At 39.5% G+C, this 15,620-nt stretch overlaps 2 protein-coding genes across 4 annotated transcripts; both read right to left on the bottom strand.

Moving 5' to 3' along the window:
• Positions 1-2,584: 2,584 nt before the first annotated feature.
• On the bottom strand, positions 2,585-5,862 carry glod5 (glyoxalase domain containing 5). The gene is made up of 4 exons (XM_066649793.1): positions 5,690-5,862; positions 5,109-5,264; positions 3,526-3,681; positions 2,585-3,280 (listed from the first exon to the last, which is right to left on the bottom strand). The coding sequence occupies exons 1-4, from the start codon at positions 5,735-5,737 to the stop codon at positions 3,158-3,160; spliced, it is 483 nt and encodes a 160-aa protein (XP_066505890.1). The 5' UTR covers positions 5,738-5,862; the 3' UTR covers positions 2,585-3,157.
• A 1,141-nt stretch (positions 5,863-7,003) lies between these two features.
• On the bottom strand, positions 7,004-14,240 carry rlim (ring finger protein, LIM domain interacting). Of its 3 annotated transcripts, XM_066649202.1 has the most exons (5): positions 14,073-14,240; positions 12,138-12,340; positions 10,787-10,948; positions 9,897-10,678; positions 7,004-9,824 (listed from the first exon to the last, which is right to left on the bottom strand). In XM_066649202.1, the coding sequence occupies exons 2-5, from the start codon at positions 12,304-12,306 to the stop codon at positions 9,057-9,059; spliced, it is 1,881 nt and encodes a 626-aa protein (XP_066505299.1). In that variant the 5' UTR covers positions 12,307-12,340; positions 14,073-14,240; the 3' UTR covers positions 7,004-9,056. The 3 variants fall into 3 exon arrangements, with proteins under 3 accessions (XP_066505299.1, XP_066505297.1, XP_066505298.1); XM_066649200.1 differs by having other exon boundaries at positions 7,004-10,678; XM_066649201.1 differs by lacking the exon at positions 14,073-14,240 and adding an exon at positions 13,693-13,908 and having other exon boundaries at positions 7,004-10,678.
• Between the last annotated feature and the right edge of the window lie 1,380 nt (positions 14,241-15,620).

The raw sequence follows: 15,620 nt of genomic DNA, 5'->3' as shown, positions 1-15,620 counted from the left end.
CAGATCTCAGTGGTTTAACAACTATAAACAAGTGCTTTATGAATGTCGTCAGGAAAATGTTGGGTACACAACGTGCCTTTAAAATGATCACATACCTGAAGCAATAATATGAAATGGTAGATAGAAAAACATTCCTATTAAAACTGCAGCGACTCAAATGGCAAGATGTCATGACTAATATATGTGCTTGTGGGTGAGAAAGGAAAATGAATTAAAGAGAAACTAAGAGAACTACGTGAACTTTTCCACCCCGTCTCTATGTGGACACCTGACCTCAACATTGAATTTGAATCCATCCATCCATCCATTATCTGTAACCGCTTATCCAATTTAGGGTCGCGGGGGGTCCAGAGCCTACCTGGAATCATCGGGCGCAAGGCGGGAATACACCCTGGAGGGGACGCCAGTCCTTCACAGGGCAACACAGACACACACACATTCACACCTACGGCCACTTTCAAGTCCACCTGCAACGTGTGTTTTTGGACCGTGGGAGGAAACCGGAGCACCCGGAGGAAACCCACGCGGACACGGGGAGAACACACCAACTCCTCACAGACAGTCACCCGGAGCGGGAATCGAACCCACAACCTCCAGGCCCCTGGAGCTGTGTGACTGCGACACTACCTGCTGCACCACCGTGCCGCCCTGAATTTGAATCATCAAGTGAATATATAGTTTTCTTCCTTTTAGTTGCAGTATTAGCTTCTGCTCTTTGGGGAAGGCTTTACACCAATGATATAATATGTCTGCGAGGTTTTAATGGCATTCAGCCACAAGTAGATTAGTGAGGTCAGGTTGATAAAGGATGATTACTTATGGATCACAAAAGCCATCCGCAAAGCCCCATTACTCCTGAAAATGCATTTCTACTTGTGCGCTGCTCAATGCTAGGGAGCCTTATACCACTCTACCTTACACTTGTCATTGACTTGAGGTCTGGATGTTTTAGAACGTCACATTCTGCTGTAAGCTTCTTATACAAGAATTTGTATTCACAGCAAATTAAGTAGTTGAATTAACCCGTTGTTTCTTTAGTTTTTTTATTTTTCCTCATGGTGGATCCTCATGCTGGTGAGCTTTGAGAAAGTGGGAAAGCATTTTTCTGACCTGTTGCTAGGTTTTCAACCAATACTGGAAAACCCAGAATTCCAGGCCTGTGTGTTTGTCCGTCCCCACAGAGCTGAGGATAGGACAGTTTTGAATGAGGCACAACAGCAAGGAAATATGAGAAACACACTGGCACCTGACCTCAGAATGTCACGTTTCCTGGCTTCACGCCTGGTCTAGACACAAGACTCTGAGTCTGAGGATGATGCTTGGAGCCCTCATGTTCCCAGTGTCCTGCACGTTCACTTGGAAAAAATCAATATGACTAATAGTGCTAGTCATGTTCGACAGTTAACATGAAGCTATAGTGGTGAAATGTAATACAGCTCAACTTCCAAAGGCAGTTTTTTTTTCTCCTCTGTTTTGAAATATAAGCAGTTACCCCTCATTTAATGTCATAGTAACAGAAAGTACTCCTCTGCCTAGGTTTTATACTACCAACTGGAATATTGCTGTGAGGATTTGATGTTATTCAGCCATTAGAGCATTTATGAGGTCAGGTGTTGATGGATGACAAATTCATTCATTATCTGTAACCGCTTATCCAATTCAGGGTCGCGGTGGGTCCAGACCCTACCTGGAATCATTGGGCGCAAGGCGGGAATACACCCTGGAGGGGGCGCCAGTCCTTCACAGGGTAACACACCCTCACTTACACCTACGGACACTTTTTGAGTCGCCAATCCACCTATCAACGTGTGTTTTTGGACTGTGGGAGGAAACCGGAGCACCCGGAGGAAACCCACGCAGACACAGGGAGAACACACCAACTCCTCACAGACAGTCACCTGGAGTGGGAATCGAACCCACAACCTCCTTATTGGGTTGTGTGACTGGTACCTGCTGCACCACCGTGCCACCCTGGATGACAAATTATGGATCACAAACACCTCTACAACTCACTCCGGAGAAAACAGTGCCACTGCTCCAAAGCCTAATGCCTGGGGGCTTCACTGCCTGCTAGCCTACATTTGGCAATTGGCTTGGCATCAGACACTGGGCAGCTGCGGTAGAGTGTACTAATTCATTTAACGCTTCTCTTCAAAGATTGTACAGCAAAACATCTGGGTCTGCAATGAATGCAGCTTTGGGGCTTATCTCACAATTTATACATTTTGGACCTGTGTATGGAAAGCCTTTTTGCTAAATACTTCTGTATTGCACTGTAGGAATGGTTTCGCTTGATAAGGGCTTTATTTGTTGTTTTTTGTTGCTCTCCATGCACTTTACAAAAAAAGCAGTCAAGTTGCTGGGTGAACCCAGAGTCATTATTAGTTCTTGGCACACACAATTGATTCTATCTGTCTTAATATGAAAAGGCTAGTTGTTCCTGGACCAAAATTGTGTGAAAAAGGAACCTCCTTAAACGTAGGGCTGACCCCAGTGCTAAATAGGATGGAAAAATTTCCTTTCACATGACCAGAATGACCTTCTTTCTCACAATCACAATTAAAGAAACACTGGGTAAGATTTATTCATTCATTTGTTTATTTATTTATTCATGCTCCTGGGGCTCCCCTTAGTGTAATTCATTTTTACAGCACTCTACTCAAATCGCTTGGGATGGAGAGGGAGGGCTTGGTTTTCTACCCTCCCCTAAATGTTACATAGTGCAGATTCTGCAGTGCTGAGTCAAAAACAGCAATGGCAGAGGCCCTATTCTTCCTATTACAGATCAGTGAACCATCACAATAATTTGGTAGCTGTGATTTTAAGGTTAAAAAATTGTTTTCCTTTAAAGGAGCAGTAAATCATTCTTCCCTTTATAAAACTATAACTATACTTTCTCAAATCAAAGTGAGTCTTTATTATTTCCCACATGTGAAATGAAGAATCACATCCTCAATGAACAAGATTATTCTCCACAGCGGGTGCCAGACATAGGTGTGGTTTTACTTAAAATAAGTTTGATACAGAATCTGTTCACAGCTTAAAGAAGGATTACTGGAGAAAATGACTCACTGTTCTTTTAAGCATTTGGTGTGTGTATCTTATGCTAACATCTGCACAATACCCATTTAGAAAGTCAACAGTGCCCCCATCTGGACTAGTGGTTGTAGCAGGAGACTTCGATTAGGTTGTTGTCGGGATCTCTAAAGTAGAGGGAGGTGATAGGGCCCATTGCTCCTGTCCTCTCCACTGGTCCTTCCTCAATATTCACACCACATTCCTGGACATAATGACAATATATAACTTATCACAGAGACAGAAGCCAATATGAAGGCCAGAGAATGCGGTCCTCTACAGTCCAGCTCTAGGAGGAGGTTATATTCTTTCAGCTGATACATATCATCGGACATGGTGACTTTAATTTTAAAGTAAAAAATATTAAATACTGTTAAGTGTTTTAAACATCTTTTGAGTTAGTCTGAAAACAGACGACTATATTGAATCTAACACATAATGCTTAGGTACCTTCAGGTGAGCAGCAACTGATGCCAGTGGAGTCTTTGTGATGAGACAGAGATCTGCAGAGCCAGGTGTTGGGGCCTTGGCTTTTGGCTCAAACTCTTTGCCAACTTCATGCAAGTTGAGTTTCTGACTCCCAAAACACAAAGCTTTACGATCTCCCTGTGAGAGAAAGGGGGAGAGGGGGAGAGAGAGAGAGAGAGAGAGAGAGAGAGAGAGAGAGAGTTTATTGTCAGCATACTGCTTTCACAAAATTAGAAGTTAGAACAATAGAATAATTATAGAAAAAAAATTATCAAAGAAGCAAAAGAGATCATTAACTGTGTACATTTTTATTTGGCAACCCAGTGATATTGTGTGTATTCTTGCAGCCCACAGACAAGGTTAGGTGAAATATACTGTGTACAAATTTGTGATAAATTGCAGTATCTTTGCTGCAAATCAGTTTGTGTTATTTATTCTATTTTATGCATTATATACATCATGCATTTTAAGTTTCATCAAATACTATGACAAAATGAAACACACTGTATGTTCAGATTTTTGTAGGCACCCACTCCCCCAGTGTTTTCTCTAAAATCAAATTCAAGGTTTTTAAATGCGGACTTGCATCAGTAATGCAATAATCAGTATTTTAAATGAATAGAAATCATGCATTAGAACAGATCTCTGCAAATTCTGCAATACTAAATTATAACACATTTTCAATAATTTGACTATTAATATCAGTAAATAAAGTAGTTCTTAAGAATGGGTTAATTCTTGATTATGTACTATCACTAAGGCAGAGAAATGATTTTCACTCAAGGTTAAATTATACAGATTAAGTCATCTAAACTAGCTCTGAAATTTGTGGTTTGTAATCAAAAATGAGAAACAAGGTTTAAAAGACACCTTCCAATTAATTGTTTTTTCCGTCTTATCATGTACATGCATTTTTATTCTTTTAATTCGCTATAAAAAGTAACCTGCATAAAATAAACAGACAATGAGATATGGTTCATCATTTCTCCTTAGACACAGTGCAATGCTGCCGCCGCGTGGTAGTTATTAAGTTATGCAACTAAATTATGATTGCACAAATAATACCCCAGTAAACAAGGAACTTCCCTGGACGTTCAAAATAGGTCTAAAAGTAGTCTGTCCGTCAACGACATATTTTAAACGTCAATGGACGTCCAAATTCCATCTTAATAAGTTAGTTAAGTTGTGACCAATCGATAACGTCAGTGGACGTCCAAAACGCGTTTTATACAAGTAATTTATTTCGGGACCAATTAATAACGTAAATGGACGTCCAAAATACGTCTAATAGTCGTCTTTTCAATGTCTGTGTTTGGACGTCTTTTCAACTTTCATTTTCAACCTTAAAAGAACGTTGATTAGACGGCAGTCATTACGTTATTTCAACGTTCAATTAACGGCTAAATGTTTACTGGGAATCAAGATAAATAAATATATAATTATTTAAAATCCTTTCTTATATACAACAGCAATTAAGAATCACTCTAATAAACACAGGTAAACCTCCTGAAAACTATGAAAAATAAAACTATAGTGAAAAGGTGATTTTAGTAAATCTAGAGTACCTTGAAAGTCGCTATTTCCATTCCCAGGACGGAGGTGTAAAACTGAGTGGTTTTCTTCAAATCCCGAACCGTCAGAACAAGGTGGTCCAAGTGGCTGATCTGAACTGGACATGAGCTTTTGAGACGGGTTCCAAACGTCCCATTGAAAATAGTTGTCTTGATAAGGACAGAAAGGAAATCTTTGGTTTTAGAAACTTTACATAAAAACGTTAATTTACGTCTATGGTGAACCATGATTTTAACCATATCTCATTTTCTGGACGAACTTTTCATTTAGAAGTGATTTTTTTTTTTACGTGGCTACTTATTCTAGTATTTACGGTACAAGGAAATTCCGAACCCTAACTAACATTGAAATGAAATATAGGGGAAAAGTAACAAATAATTCCTCAAGCAGCACAGATTGTATTAAATAAATATCTGTAAAACAATAAAATCTGAGTAAACTTACAACTCAACACACGTAGCCGACGATTAATTACTGTAAAATATATCAGAGACGCTTTAGGAGAACGCTTTAAGTTCTCGTTTGACTAACCGTGATGGAGTGAAACACGATAAAATAACTAAGATTACATTACCCTGATTGAGGCCGCATGGCGGAAAATGTACAACGTTCTGAAGGCCATTGACAATCTTATTTTAAATGTTACCCACGTCGCGGTTTTGTATCTGTAGTTTTCTAAGTTGATGTCTGGTTTGGTGTTGAACAGAGCTCGGCCAATTTTCCCATTTCGCGACACCTTACCGTAATAACTCAACACCCACCTGTAACTAAGGCTACGTTCGGGTGCTCATCGGAGGGTTGTATCAGCTAGCGATATAAAACGGGTGGTTAAGTAGAACGACTTCGCTGCGTTCGGGTGCTTGGCTGAAAATATATCCACTGTACACAATGTCCCCAAAAAGTTATTCATTATTAAACAACTAAACGTTTTTGAGTAATCTGAGTAAATCTGATCATGTTATTTTACTTTTATTTACAGAAACATACACAATAAATCTATAGTCAAATGCCATTTTCTCCTGAGGAAAAGGTAAAATGTCGCGATTTACGTCACATCTCGTAAAGTCGTGTATCATCTAGAATCCCGTGTTTACAAGTGGAAATTTCCGCCGTTCTGGTGCAATTTAAGTCGGAAAAATTGTATTTCCCAATTTCGTAGCTACATCTCGCGAACGCAGCATAACAACAACAACAACGATTATTCCTATTTAATAGGAACTACAAAAAAATCACTTGAGAGACCCAATCTTTGTTATGGCCGCTAACAAAACTATTGTAGTTTTCAGCAGGTCCACATAAAAACACATGAAATACATCGTATGTCTGAATGTTATCTGACCAGAGAATCTCTTCTGAAGTATTAGGTTTATGACCCCAGACGAGGATTTAACCCAACACCTCATTCTGGGTGGCCATTTCGCAACAAATCAGAACATGAATATTTTAATTTTCCACTTTACATTTTAACCCTAACTGTCACACTACAGGAATATTTTGTAAAACTTTTTTTTTTTACATTTGCAAATCTGTAGTGCTGTTTACCAAGAGTAAGACTTGGAACAGTCTGCATTGCATTTATGGTTCCATACATTGTACAAGATGACTGCTTTTGCTTGTCCTGAACCTACAAATAAGATTAGAAAGAAACAAAAAAACCCATCATAATCAGCATGGACATTCAAGTTTCATGGTTAAATAAAAAATATCTACTAATTTAAAGCCTGTATGTCATACCATGCCAGAAACCAGTTTATATGGAACTACTTAGAGACTCAACATGATTTGAAGCAAATCATGCATAGCTTCCATTACTAGTTACGCATTATGTTCTGCCTTTGGCTTGTGCAGCAGCTGTAAGTGTCAAACCAATCTGTTTCATGTTTCACAGAAACAAAAGGCCACTTGTGGTTGCACATATCTTTATTGTAATATACAAATAACATGTGGCTTGATTAAGCCAGAACAGACTAGTTTGTAGCTGGTCCTCAGCTTAGCAGACTACAGAAATGTCCAATGTCCTATGACTGTGGCAAGAACAGGTGGTGTGAACGCAAAACCCGAAGAACTAAGTGGCAACGAACAGTCAAAAATTAACTCCCCTAATTACTCCAAGAACAATCCTACAGATGAAAACCACTTATAAAATGTATGTTTTCCAGCTCGACTTGAGGCAGAAAAACCAGCCCACAAGCTGTCTCCTGAGGTTCAGAAGATCACACCATGACTCATTCAGGTTAATTATAGAGCAAATTGAATGCAAGGTGAAACAAAACATGAGAAAATACTGACAATGTGCAGAACTAGAATAAATTTCATGGTGAGGGGTCCAAGGAGGCCCACTTGTCTATATTATTAATTTCACTATTGCAGACTGAGATATGTAATGTATGAGGAAATATTATTCTGGATTCAAATTTCACAACACTGGTCTGGAGTGCATAGTTATGTGTTTAGTTAGTGAGCAAGGTAGCATAATTCATTCATTTCCCAAACCCAAGTTCATGTGAAAAACAAAGATGGAGCCATGGGGGAAATGGACAACACATTAACAATCCTTAGAAATTTGTCTCTGGACTGAGAAATTAAATGAGTGTATTGCAGAAGACAAAAGAAAATGTGATGATGCCACCATATTGCAAAGTGGATTGAATTTCATACATAAGTTGCATTTATTAATTGAACTATATTAAGGACATATGGACTAGAGATGACATGCCAACAGTGCAAAATACAAATGTTTTATCCTGCTGTGAACAGTTAAATATGATGCTCAGAGTTCAGATTGTGAAGATGCGTTCTTTTTACTGACTCTATATAATAGCTCACCAACCACAAATTTTTTTTATACTCTTCAGAAGAAATTATACACATAAAAACCCTAGCATTGGAGATTATGACAATTTTGATACCCTTCTAAGTGTCTGAATTCAGCACAACAATGTAGTGCTATTGCAATATACAGAACCTGTAGAGAAGCTTTTGTTTTCCAGGCGGCGAGTCTTCATTTCAAACGTGAATATTCACAGTCTACAAGAAGTCCATACAGGGTCAAATTCTTTACAGTCTTCTCCATTTGTAAATATTGCACTAACATCTTTGATATGTAGGCAAGTCCTTTCCTTTCTGCAGCTGATGAAATGGTGTAAATATTTTTGTGTACCACTGTCAAACCTAAGAAGTAAACGCAATGAATGGCAACAATGCTTTATTCACAAATTCTGTATAACGTTTTTAGGAGAAACCTCACCACAATATTAATGGATACTCATTTATTATCCTCGGTTTTATTTTTATCCCTGAGGGACATTTTTATTTGTTCAGACAGAGATTAGGCCATGTTCTACTCCAAAAATTAATTTCTTCTCTTGCTCATGTACTTAAGCACTAATCTGTGTCAGAAAACCCAATTCACAGCTGAAGGAAAGGTTGCTGTTAGGCCAAACCCACACCTAGCCTCTATAAAAGCCTTTAATAACATTAAAGAGTTCTACATTTATGTATACTTAAGTAATAATGATGATGCTGGTTAATATTCGAGAACACCATGGACACAATCCGAGTGATGATTTTGATAATTGGGGGGAAAAAAAAGAAAAAAAAATCTATAAATAGATCCTTCAACCATCAAAATTTTATCTAATCTCACTGTATCCAGGCTCATGTACAAATGATTAGTTCTCAAATCTTGATGTAATTAAATGTTACCATTTGGATAACGTAATATTGAGTGGACATGAGTCAATGGATCAATGCAAGCGAAGAAATAATATAAACACAAAGTATGTGCCACTGCAAATGTACTCTGCACATCTGGTAAAACTTTCCAATGGCTTAAAATAGGTTGGTTTTGACAGTGTCTATAAGACACCTCACATGACAAGGTACCAAATGCTATAGTAAGGCGAAAGAAAGTTGAAATATAATAGGAGGCTCTGTTGATGCTAGACAACACTCTCACGGTTGGCAGAAACGAGGACCGCCCTCCGGCAGATTGGGCAAGTTGAGTTCTCCGAAAGCCAGCGATCAATACAGTGCACGTGGTACTCGTGTGAGCAGGGCAACTTGCGGAGCTTGTTACCTTCTGCATACTCCGTGATGCATACACTACATGTTTTGAACGCATCGCTCTCACCAAAGTTGCGCATTGAGAGGTTGTCAATTTGCTCTTTAGTGAGGCCCCTGGGCTGGTCATCATCTTCATCGTTAAGTAAGAAGAAATGTGCAAGCCGCAGGAAGGGTAGAGAAGCAGTCTCCTCTAAGCTTATGGGAGCCCGTTGCCTTGGTCTGCTCTCGCGTGGCAGGGAGGGTGTCGTGCTCCCCTCTCTTTCCTCTGTCCGTGATTCAGAGGCACCCACTGGGCTTGAGACTTCAGCACTGGTAACAGAGGCATCATTTGCAGAAGCACTGGCAGTGTCAGGATTCCCTGGCATGTCAGCAATATCTGCAGAAGGGTTGGAACCGCGGTTTGAGTCTGAAGAGTCAGAGTCAGAGTCCATAAAATAGCTCAGTTCACCAAAGCCGGTCATGATCTGCCGGATCATGGACTGCAGGGCCAGAGAGGTGGCCTCCCCAAGTCCAGCATCAGAGATCCTTCTGATGGGAATGCGGATAGTGCTAACATATGTCCTCACTCCTGCACGCTCAGAGCGAGAGAATGTCCTGCGGAAGCCTCCACGTTCAGTTTCATACAAGAAAGTATTGTTGGAGGTCTGCGAACGAGAACGAGTGCGGTTAGCAATGCTGTCTCTCTCACGGTACTCACCCGGCCGCACCCTACGTACCTGCAAGTCCAACATTATAGTCGGGGGGCGCCGGCCTGAAGCCCCTGCTTCTCCAGCAGGTGCCTCCCCTTGCTGTGTTGTTAGAGGTTGCTCAGCAGGCGACACAGGCTCCTGGCTTTCAACTTGTATGTTGCTCTGTCTAGACAGAACATGCAGCCGAGTCCTGGAACTGCCCTCAACCTGCGGTTCAGAATCAGGCTCCTGACTGCGAGAGGGCAGGCCACTGCGTGTCTGAGAAAGTCCGTCCAACTGGTCGAGGTTGAGAGGTAGACGGCTCCTAGCTGTGCGGGCCCTGGTTCTGCGTTGTTCTGGACTTGGGCTACGTGCCCTAATTTGGCCTCTCCGTGGCTCTACTGGGGTAACACTTGGCGGTGGTAAAATTGGATTCTGTGGGCTAGGTTGGCTGGCTATAATTGGAACATCAGGAACAGGTAGCTCAGGTTCCACTATGACAGCCATTTCCTCCACCACAGGCTCCTCGACCACATCTGCCACTTCCATAGGTGTCTGAGGCTCAGGCACCTGGCCATCCGGAGGGGCTTGATCTCCTTCTGGCCGCTCAGCTTCCGTCTGTGTTTGCTGCTCAGCTATGTTGCGGTTGACGTTAATCTCCAAACTGAAACGAAAGTCTCCACTACTTGGATTGGTTCGGCTCACCGCTCTCCACGACTGGTTGCCCCTGTGACCGCTTCTTGTGGTGTTGCCGGTCTGACGCACAGTGTTGAGCCAATCAAGGAGTGTGTCACCATTAGATGCTTCTTCTGCACCCTCTGGTTCTGGGACTGAAGAAGAGGACAACTTTTTTGTGACTGGATTTTCCAGAGAAATTCAACAGAACAGTTAACATGTAACATGTAATATATTATAAATAAATAAAAATACCATCATACCTGTAGGCTGTTCTATAATGGCTTCAGGGCTGCTGCTGCTGCTGCTGCTACTACTACTACTGCTGCTGCTGCTGCTGCTGCTGCTTCTGTCATTGTTTTGTTGCTCTGGGCCATCTTTGATTTGCTGGAGGCGGTTTGACAACTCTTCTTCAGTAATTTCGCCTGATAAAAGAAGCATATTTTTAAGGTTAAAATTCTGATCAATTTTGTTGTAGCCTTGAAGTTTACACATCTAACAAGAGTTTCCAACCAATTGAGACCACGCACATGCAGGGATGGTGGATGAAATCAGGGCTTGCTGATAAGGGAAGTCCACTTTATTTATTTATTTTTTTCCAACAATGTGAATTAACGGATTAATTTTCAGTAGGTTTGGACAAGTACTTGAATAAAAAAACGTAAATGAGAAGGATATTTATAATCTTTATTTACTTGTACAAAACCACTGAGAGGTCCAATTCTGACATTCTTACCAAAACATTTTTAACATATTTGCAAAACAATTAAATATATAAATGAATGAGTAAAAGAAACACCTAAAGAAAATAAAAACAAAACAAAACACTCTACACATTCACCTTCAGTATCCACTGATCTAGGGAAATGCAGTAAGACCCTGCCTCTCTTCACTTACCCTTCTGCTGTTCACCTGCAGCCTGAAAGCCCTGCACGAGTTGACAGGATTGGTCTGTCTGAATCCTCCCAATTTACGAAACGAAAGAAACAGCAACTGGACAACACTGAAAACTACCAGACTTACCAGGACAAGAACTGTCCATTAAATGCCATCTCCTGCCCGGGTCCGCAGCTAAAGGATGCTCCAATATAACATCCCATACCACTGTCCTGAGACAGAAATGGATTGGCTGTCTTCAAAAGGCGACATATGTGTTTAGTGGTTTTGTTTTAAACACAGTGGCAAAATTCAAATCCTGAAAATAAAACTTTTAAACCACACACACAAACACTTCAAAAATTATTCCTTTTTTTCTAGGGGCAAAAGTGCTTGGGTGATAGTACTGGAAATAAGTTCAAACCAAATCATTGGATTAGAAATGTTTATATTATGCTTTTCTAATAATCACAAATCAGCTCCAAGTCATCTCAAGAAACCTGTAAATAATCCAGCATTAAAAGTATTTAAAGTAATGTAATAAGTGGAACGTGAGAAGGGAAAAGAAAACTATTTTTATTAGTTGTCTCATAGCCCTAACTTTGTGGGCTGTAGAATAAAGCAGTAAACTTGCAGCATATCATTCATATTTGAAAATTCCCTGAATATGACATTTAGAATAAACATTGTATCACAATAAATCACAACAGAAACAAAGAAAATGATGAACATTGTTACCTGGGGTACCAAGGAGATTGTTGTCTCTCATCAGCCTGTAGTCTTCCTCACTCAGATTGTTAACAAATTGGTAAAAAGCCTCCTCTCTATCCAGACGGTCCCGTTGTTGCCTGCGTTGTGAATCAGTCTGCTCACTGCCCCCTTGTTCTGCATTGTCTGAGCTCTCCATGGCTGTTAAAGCCAAAAATAACTGTCAGCACCACCTGGAGACAGAGATCCAAAGATTTACACTGAAGAGGTGCTTGTCAATTAAGGCACACAGACACACAATGAGTTACACACAAAGAAGCCTCAAACGTTGTCCATAAATATGAGTGTCAACCTTCAATCAGATAAAAAAAAAATATTCATGTTATTTTGTATGTCAGCTTCATGTTTATATAGTACAATGTTTTATTTGTATGAAAATAAATACATTAAAAATTAACCACTTTTTTTCTTTAAAAAAGAATGAGGTGTTATGGGCTGGTCTGAAGAATACATTTTGGCTCAAAATTATTCCTTGATCCACCACTCTATGTTCAGATTTATCACAGCGCACTGATTTTATTCGTTTTAAACCTTGCTTACCAAACTAGGTATTGGATGAACTGCAAATACAAATGAAATGCTATGAGAAGAGGTTTGGAAATGGTTAGGCCTATAAGCACACTGACATGTAAAACCAATATTTATTTCATTAATATTATTTGCATGTAGTGTGATGTCTGTGTTTTCACCGACTTAACTAATAGATTTTTCGATCAAATGTATTAATAAAGAGAATGGAGTCTCTAAAAAGGAACATATTGAATCAACGAAATAATTCAGCTGTATGCTTATTAATTAAAATATAGATGTATATTCCGTACTGAACTGCGGCCGTGGACGTGAACACAAAATGGCACCGTAACATAAATAGCCACATAACTGATATATTGACTGGTTATTCGTATAAGACGGTCGACTATTAAATAATGGTTTAAATGTGTTTTATACAGCAAACTAAACAAATGGACACAATACTGAAGAACTGCGACAGCGAGTGTGAAAACAAAATGGCATCAAGAAAGAGAAGGCCGTACAGAGGCCGATATCAACCGCTACCATTAGCTTAGCAACCGAGTCGACATAAAGATACTGTCCGGGGAGGCTGATCCAATTAGCGCCTGGTTCTTCACCAACTTTGACTGTTTCTTTCAGTGAGACACACAATGAAACTAACGTTAAGCTCGCTATTTTTGCAGACAGCTAAAATTACTCGAGTTATCGTTCTCGCTAGCCACACCACCCCTGCTAACGTTACAGACACAACCTACGCTTATTCCCAGTCACCACACTGGCAGTATAAGCAAAACATTTACATACAGCAGAGAATAAGTTTATACTAAAAAGTATCATTGACGTTAATATCTGTCTAAGTGATTATCTCAAGCTGAAGTTATCCGTTCCACCTTAAATACTACCGCAGCCATTAACGTTGCAGCCTGGTGTTTGAATGTGTTGAACTAAAACCACTTTCAACCTCATACAAGTAAACAGTTTAGATCAGCCGTCTATATTTGAGGGTGGTTACCTTTAACAAACTCGAATCGACGGCGGAGGGACGTTTAAAAATTGGACATAATATTCAGTAACGGCCGCTCCACCTTAAACAGAACTCAAATTAGAAGGCGACGCTAATGGAAGCGAGCTAGTTCCAGCTGGTTTTCAATTCAAACGAAGAGCTAAATGTTTTATATTCTAATGAGATGTTATGAGAACGGGTTTACTGAAGGAGTGTTTAATGACTCCAGCTTGGCTGGAAATTAACATCAGCTTATATTAGCGATTCATTGGTTTTCAAGCGTTGGCGAACATCCGAGAGAAAGAACAACAGTAAGGTAAAGGTGAAGCACGGAGCTGGCCCCCGTCTCTAAATAGCGACTGATGAATCCGCTTCTCACAGCGGCGTACCTTTAATGATCCGTTGATATATTCTACTGATCGTCGATCTATTCCCTGGAACCACGTAACGTCAATTCTGTCAAAGTTTAAACTGTAAGCTCCTCGACCAATCTGTGATGAATATATTTCTCCACCATCCGTTTGTCAGAGCGTCTGTTATCGACGAGTCGGAGCTGAGGGACTACAACCAGCTAAAACAAAAGTCCGTGGAAATACAACACCCTTTAATGAAACCAACATTAGGTTTCCTTGACATTACATGAGATTTTCCCAAGTGAACAGAAAATAGTTTGTTGTATAACTTAGCTGTATTTCTTTTAGATTTAATATACAAGAATTGGCATATCTATATTTTTATTATGTTTATTGGCATATTTAAGGGGAAACGAAACGAGGGAAAAATTGTAAAAATCACTTTAAAATAAATCTAGTTATATTAAATTAGACTGAAAATTACGAAGGTTTTTTTTTCTTAGATTGGCTAGACAATCCCAAGTAACATTTGGTGTCATTTGGTAAACAGTTTTAAAAACAAGATATCTATCTTCAACGGAATATCTCTGAATATAAAAGAAAAATAATATAAAAAGTTGAGTGAATGTTCAGAGGTTAAGTACACACTAGGAAAAAAATATTGTTCCTGTCGAATAATGCACAACTAATGACAAAATATACTTTGGGCGTAAGGCACTGGATTCACATGGGAAAAACAATATATTCATTGTTATATATAATAGTTTAAAAGAAATATTTGCCATTTTGTGTGGGGGCAAACTAAATGCTTGATCCCAACGTGAAGTGGAGACAGGAAAAAAAAAAAACAGCCCCTAAATCGAAATACACATCTATTAAGGTATATTAGATACCAAATGATGACGTTTATTTGGATGTCTGCTACTTTTATTTTGAAATGCAAATATGTTGAAACAGGAAGTGACATGCCTTTAATAGTAATTTTTCTCTGGGTCTGAAAGCAATACAACTCTCAAAGTTTTTCCCAGCGAAAGATCCGCGTCTTTATTATGGTACAGACTGTGTAGTGTGATAGGCTTGACACGTCTTCTGAGAAACATCAGCGCGACTCACTCTAAGAATCATGTTTATCCAAACAAAACGAGCGAGCAGGAAGTTGGCACAAATTAAAGTTGTAAGAAAAAGAGAAAAAAAAATCTGCGATAGAAGTATTGAAATGGAATCATTCTACATTGACGTTTCAGCATGTTTATACTCTGGTGTTTGTTGTGAGAAAGGAGTTGGATTTATAGGGGGATAGTCTTTTTTAACTGAGCTTTTAATTCGACACATCTTTACAAACAAAGAAAAGCCCGCTCAAACTTTTCGTGTATGTTGTCTACACCCGTAATAAAATTATGATATGCCCACACTTGCATTTTTTCATCAATCAATAGGATGCATATATTTTTGTTAATATTTAAATTAATTGGGAAAAGGGGGCGGCCCTCCTGGCCCTTTACCGGAAATGAATCCCCATGTCATAAATGAGTACATGAAAACTGATTGCTTTCTGCAGGCAGTCATCTTTATATGAAAAAACTT

This window comes from Hoplias malabaricus, chromosome 17, assembly GCF_029633855.1.
Source record: "Hoplias malabaricus isolate fHopMal1 chromosome 17, fHopMal1.hap1, whole genome shotgun sequence".
Classification (NCBI taxonomy): domain Eukaryota; kingdom Metazoa; phylum Chordata; class Actinopteri; order Characiformes; family Erythrinidae; genus Hoplias; species Hoplias malabaricus.
The sequence above is the reverse complement of the archived record's forward strand: the minus strand, read 5'-3'. Positions and strand labels throughout refer to the sequence as shown.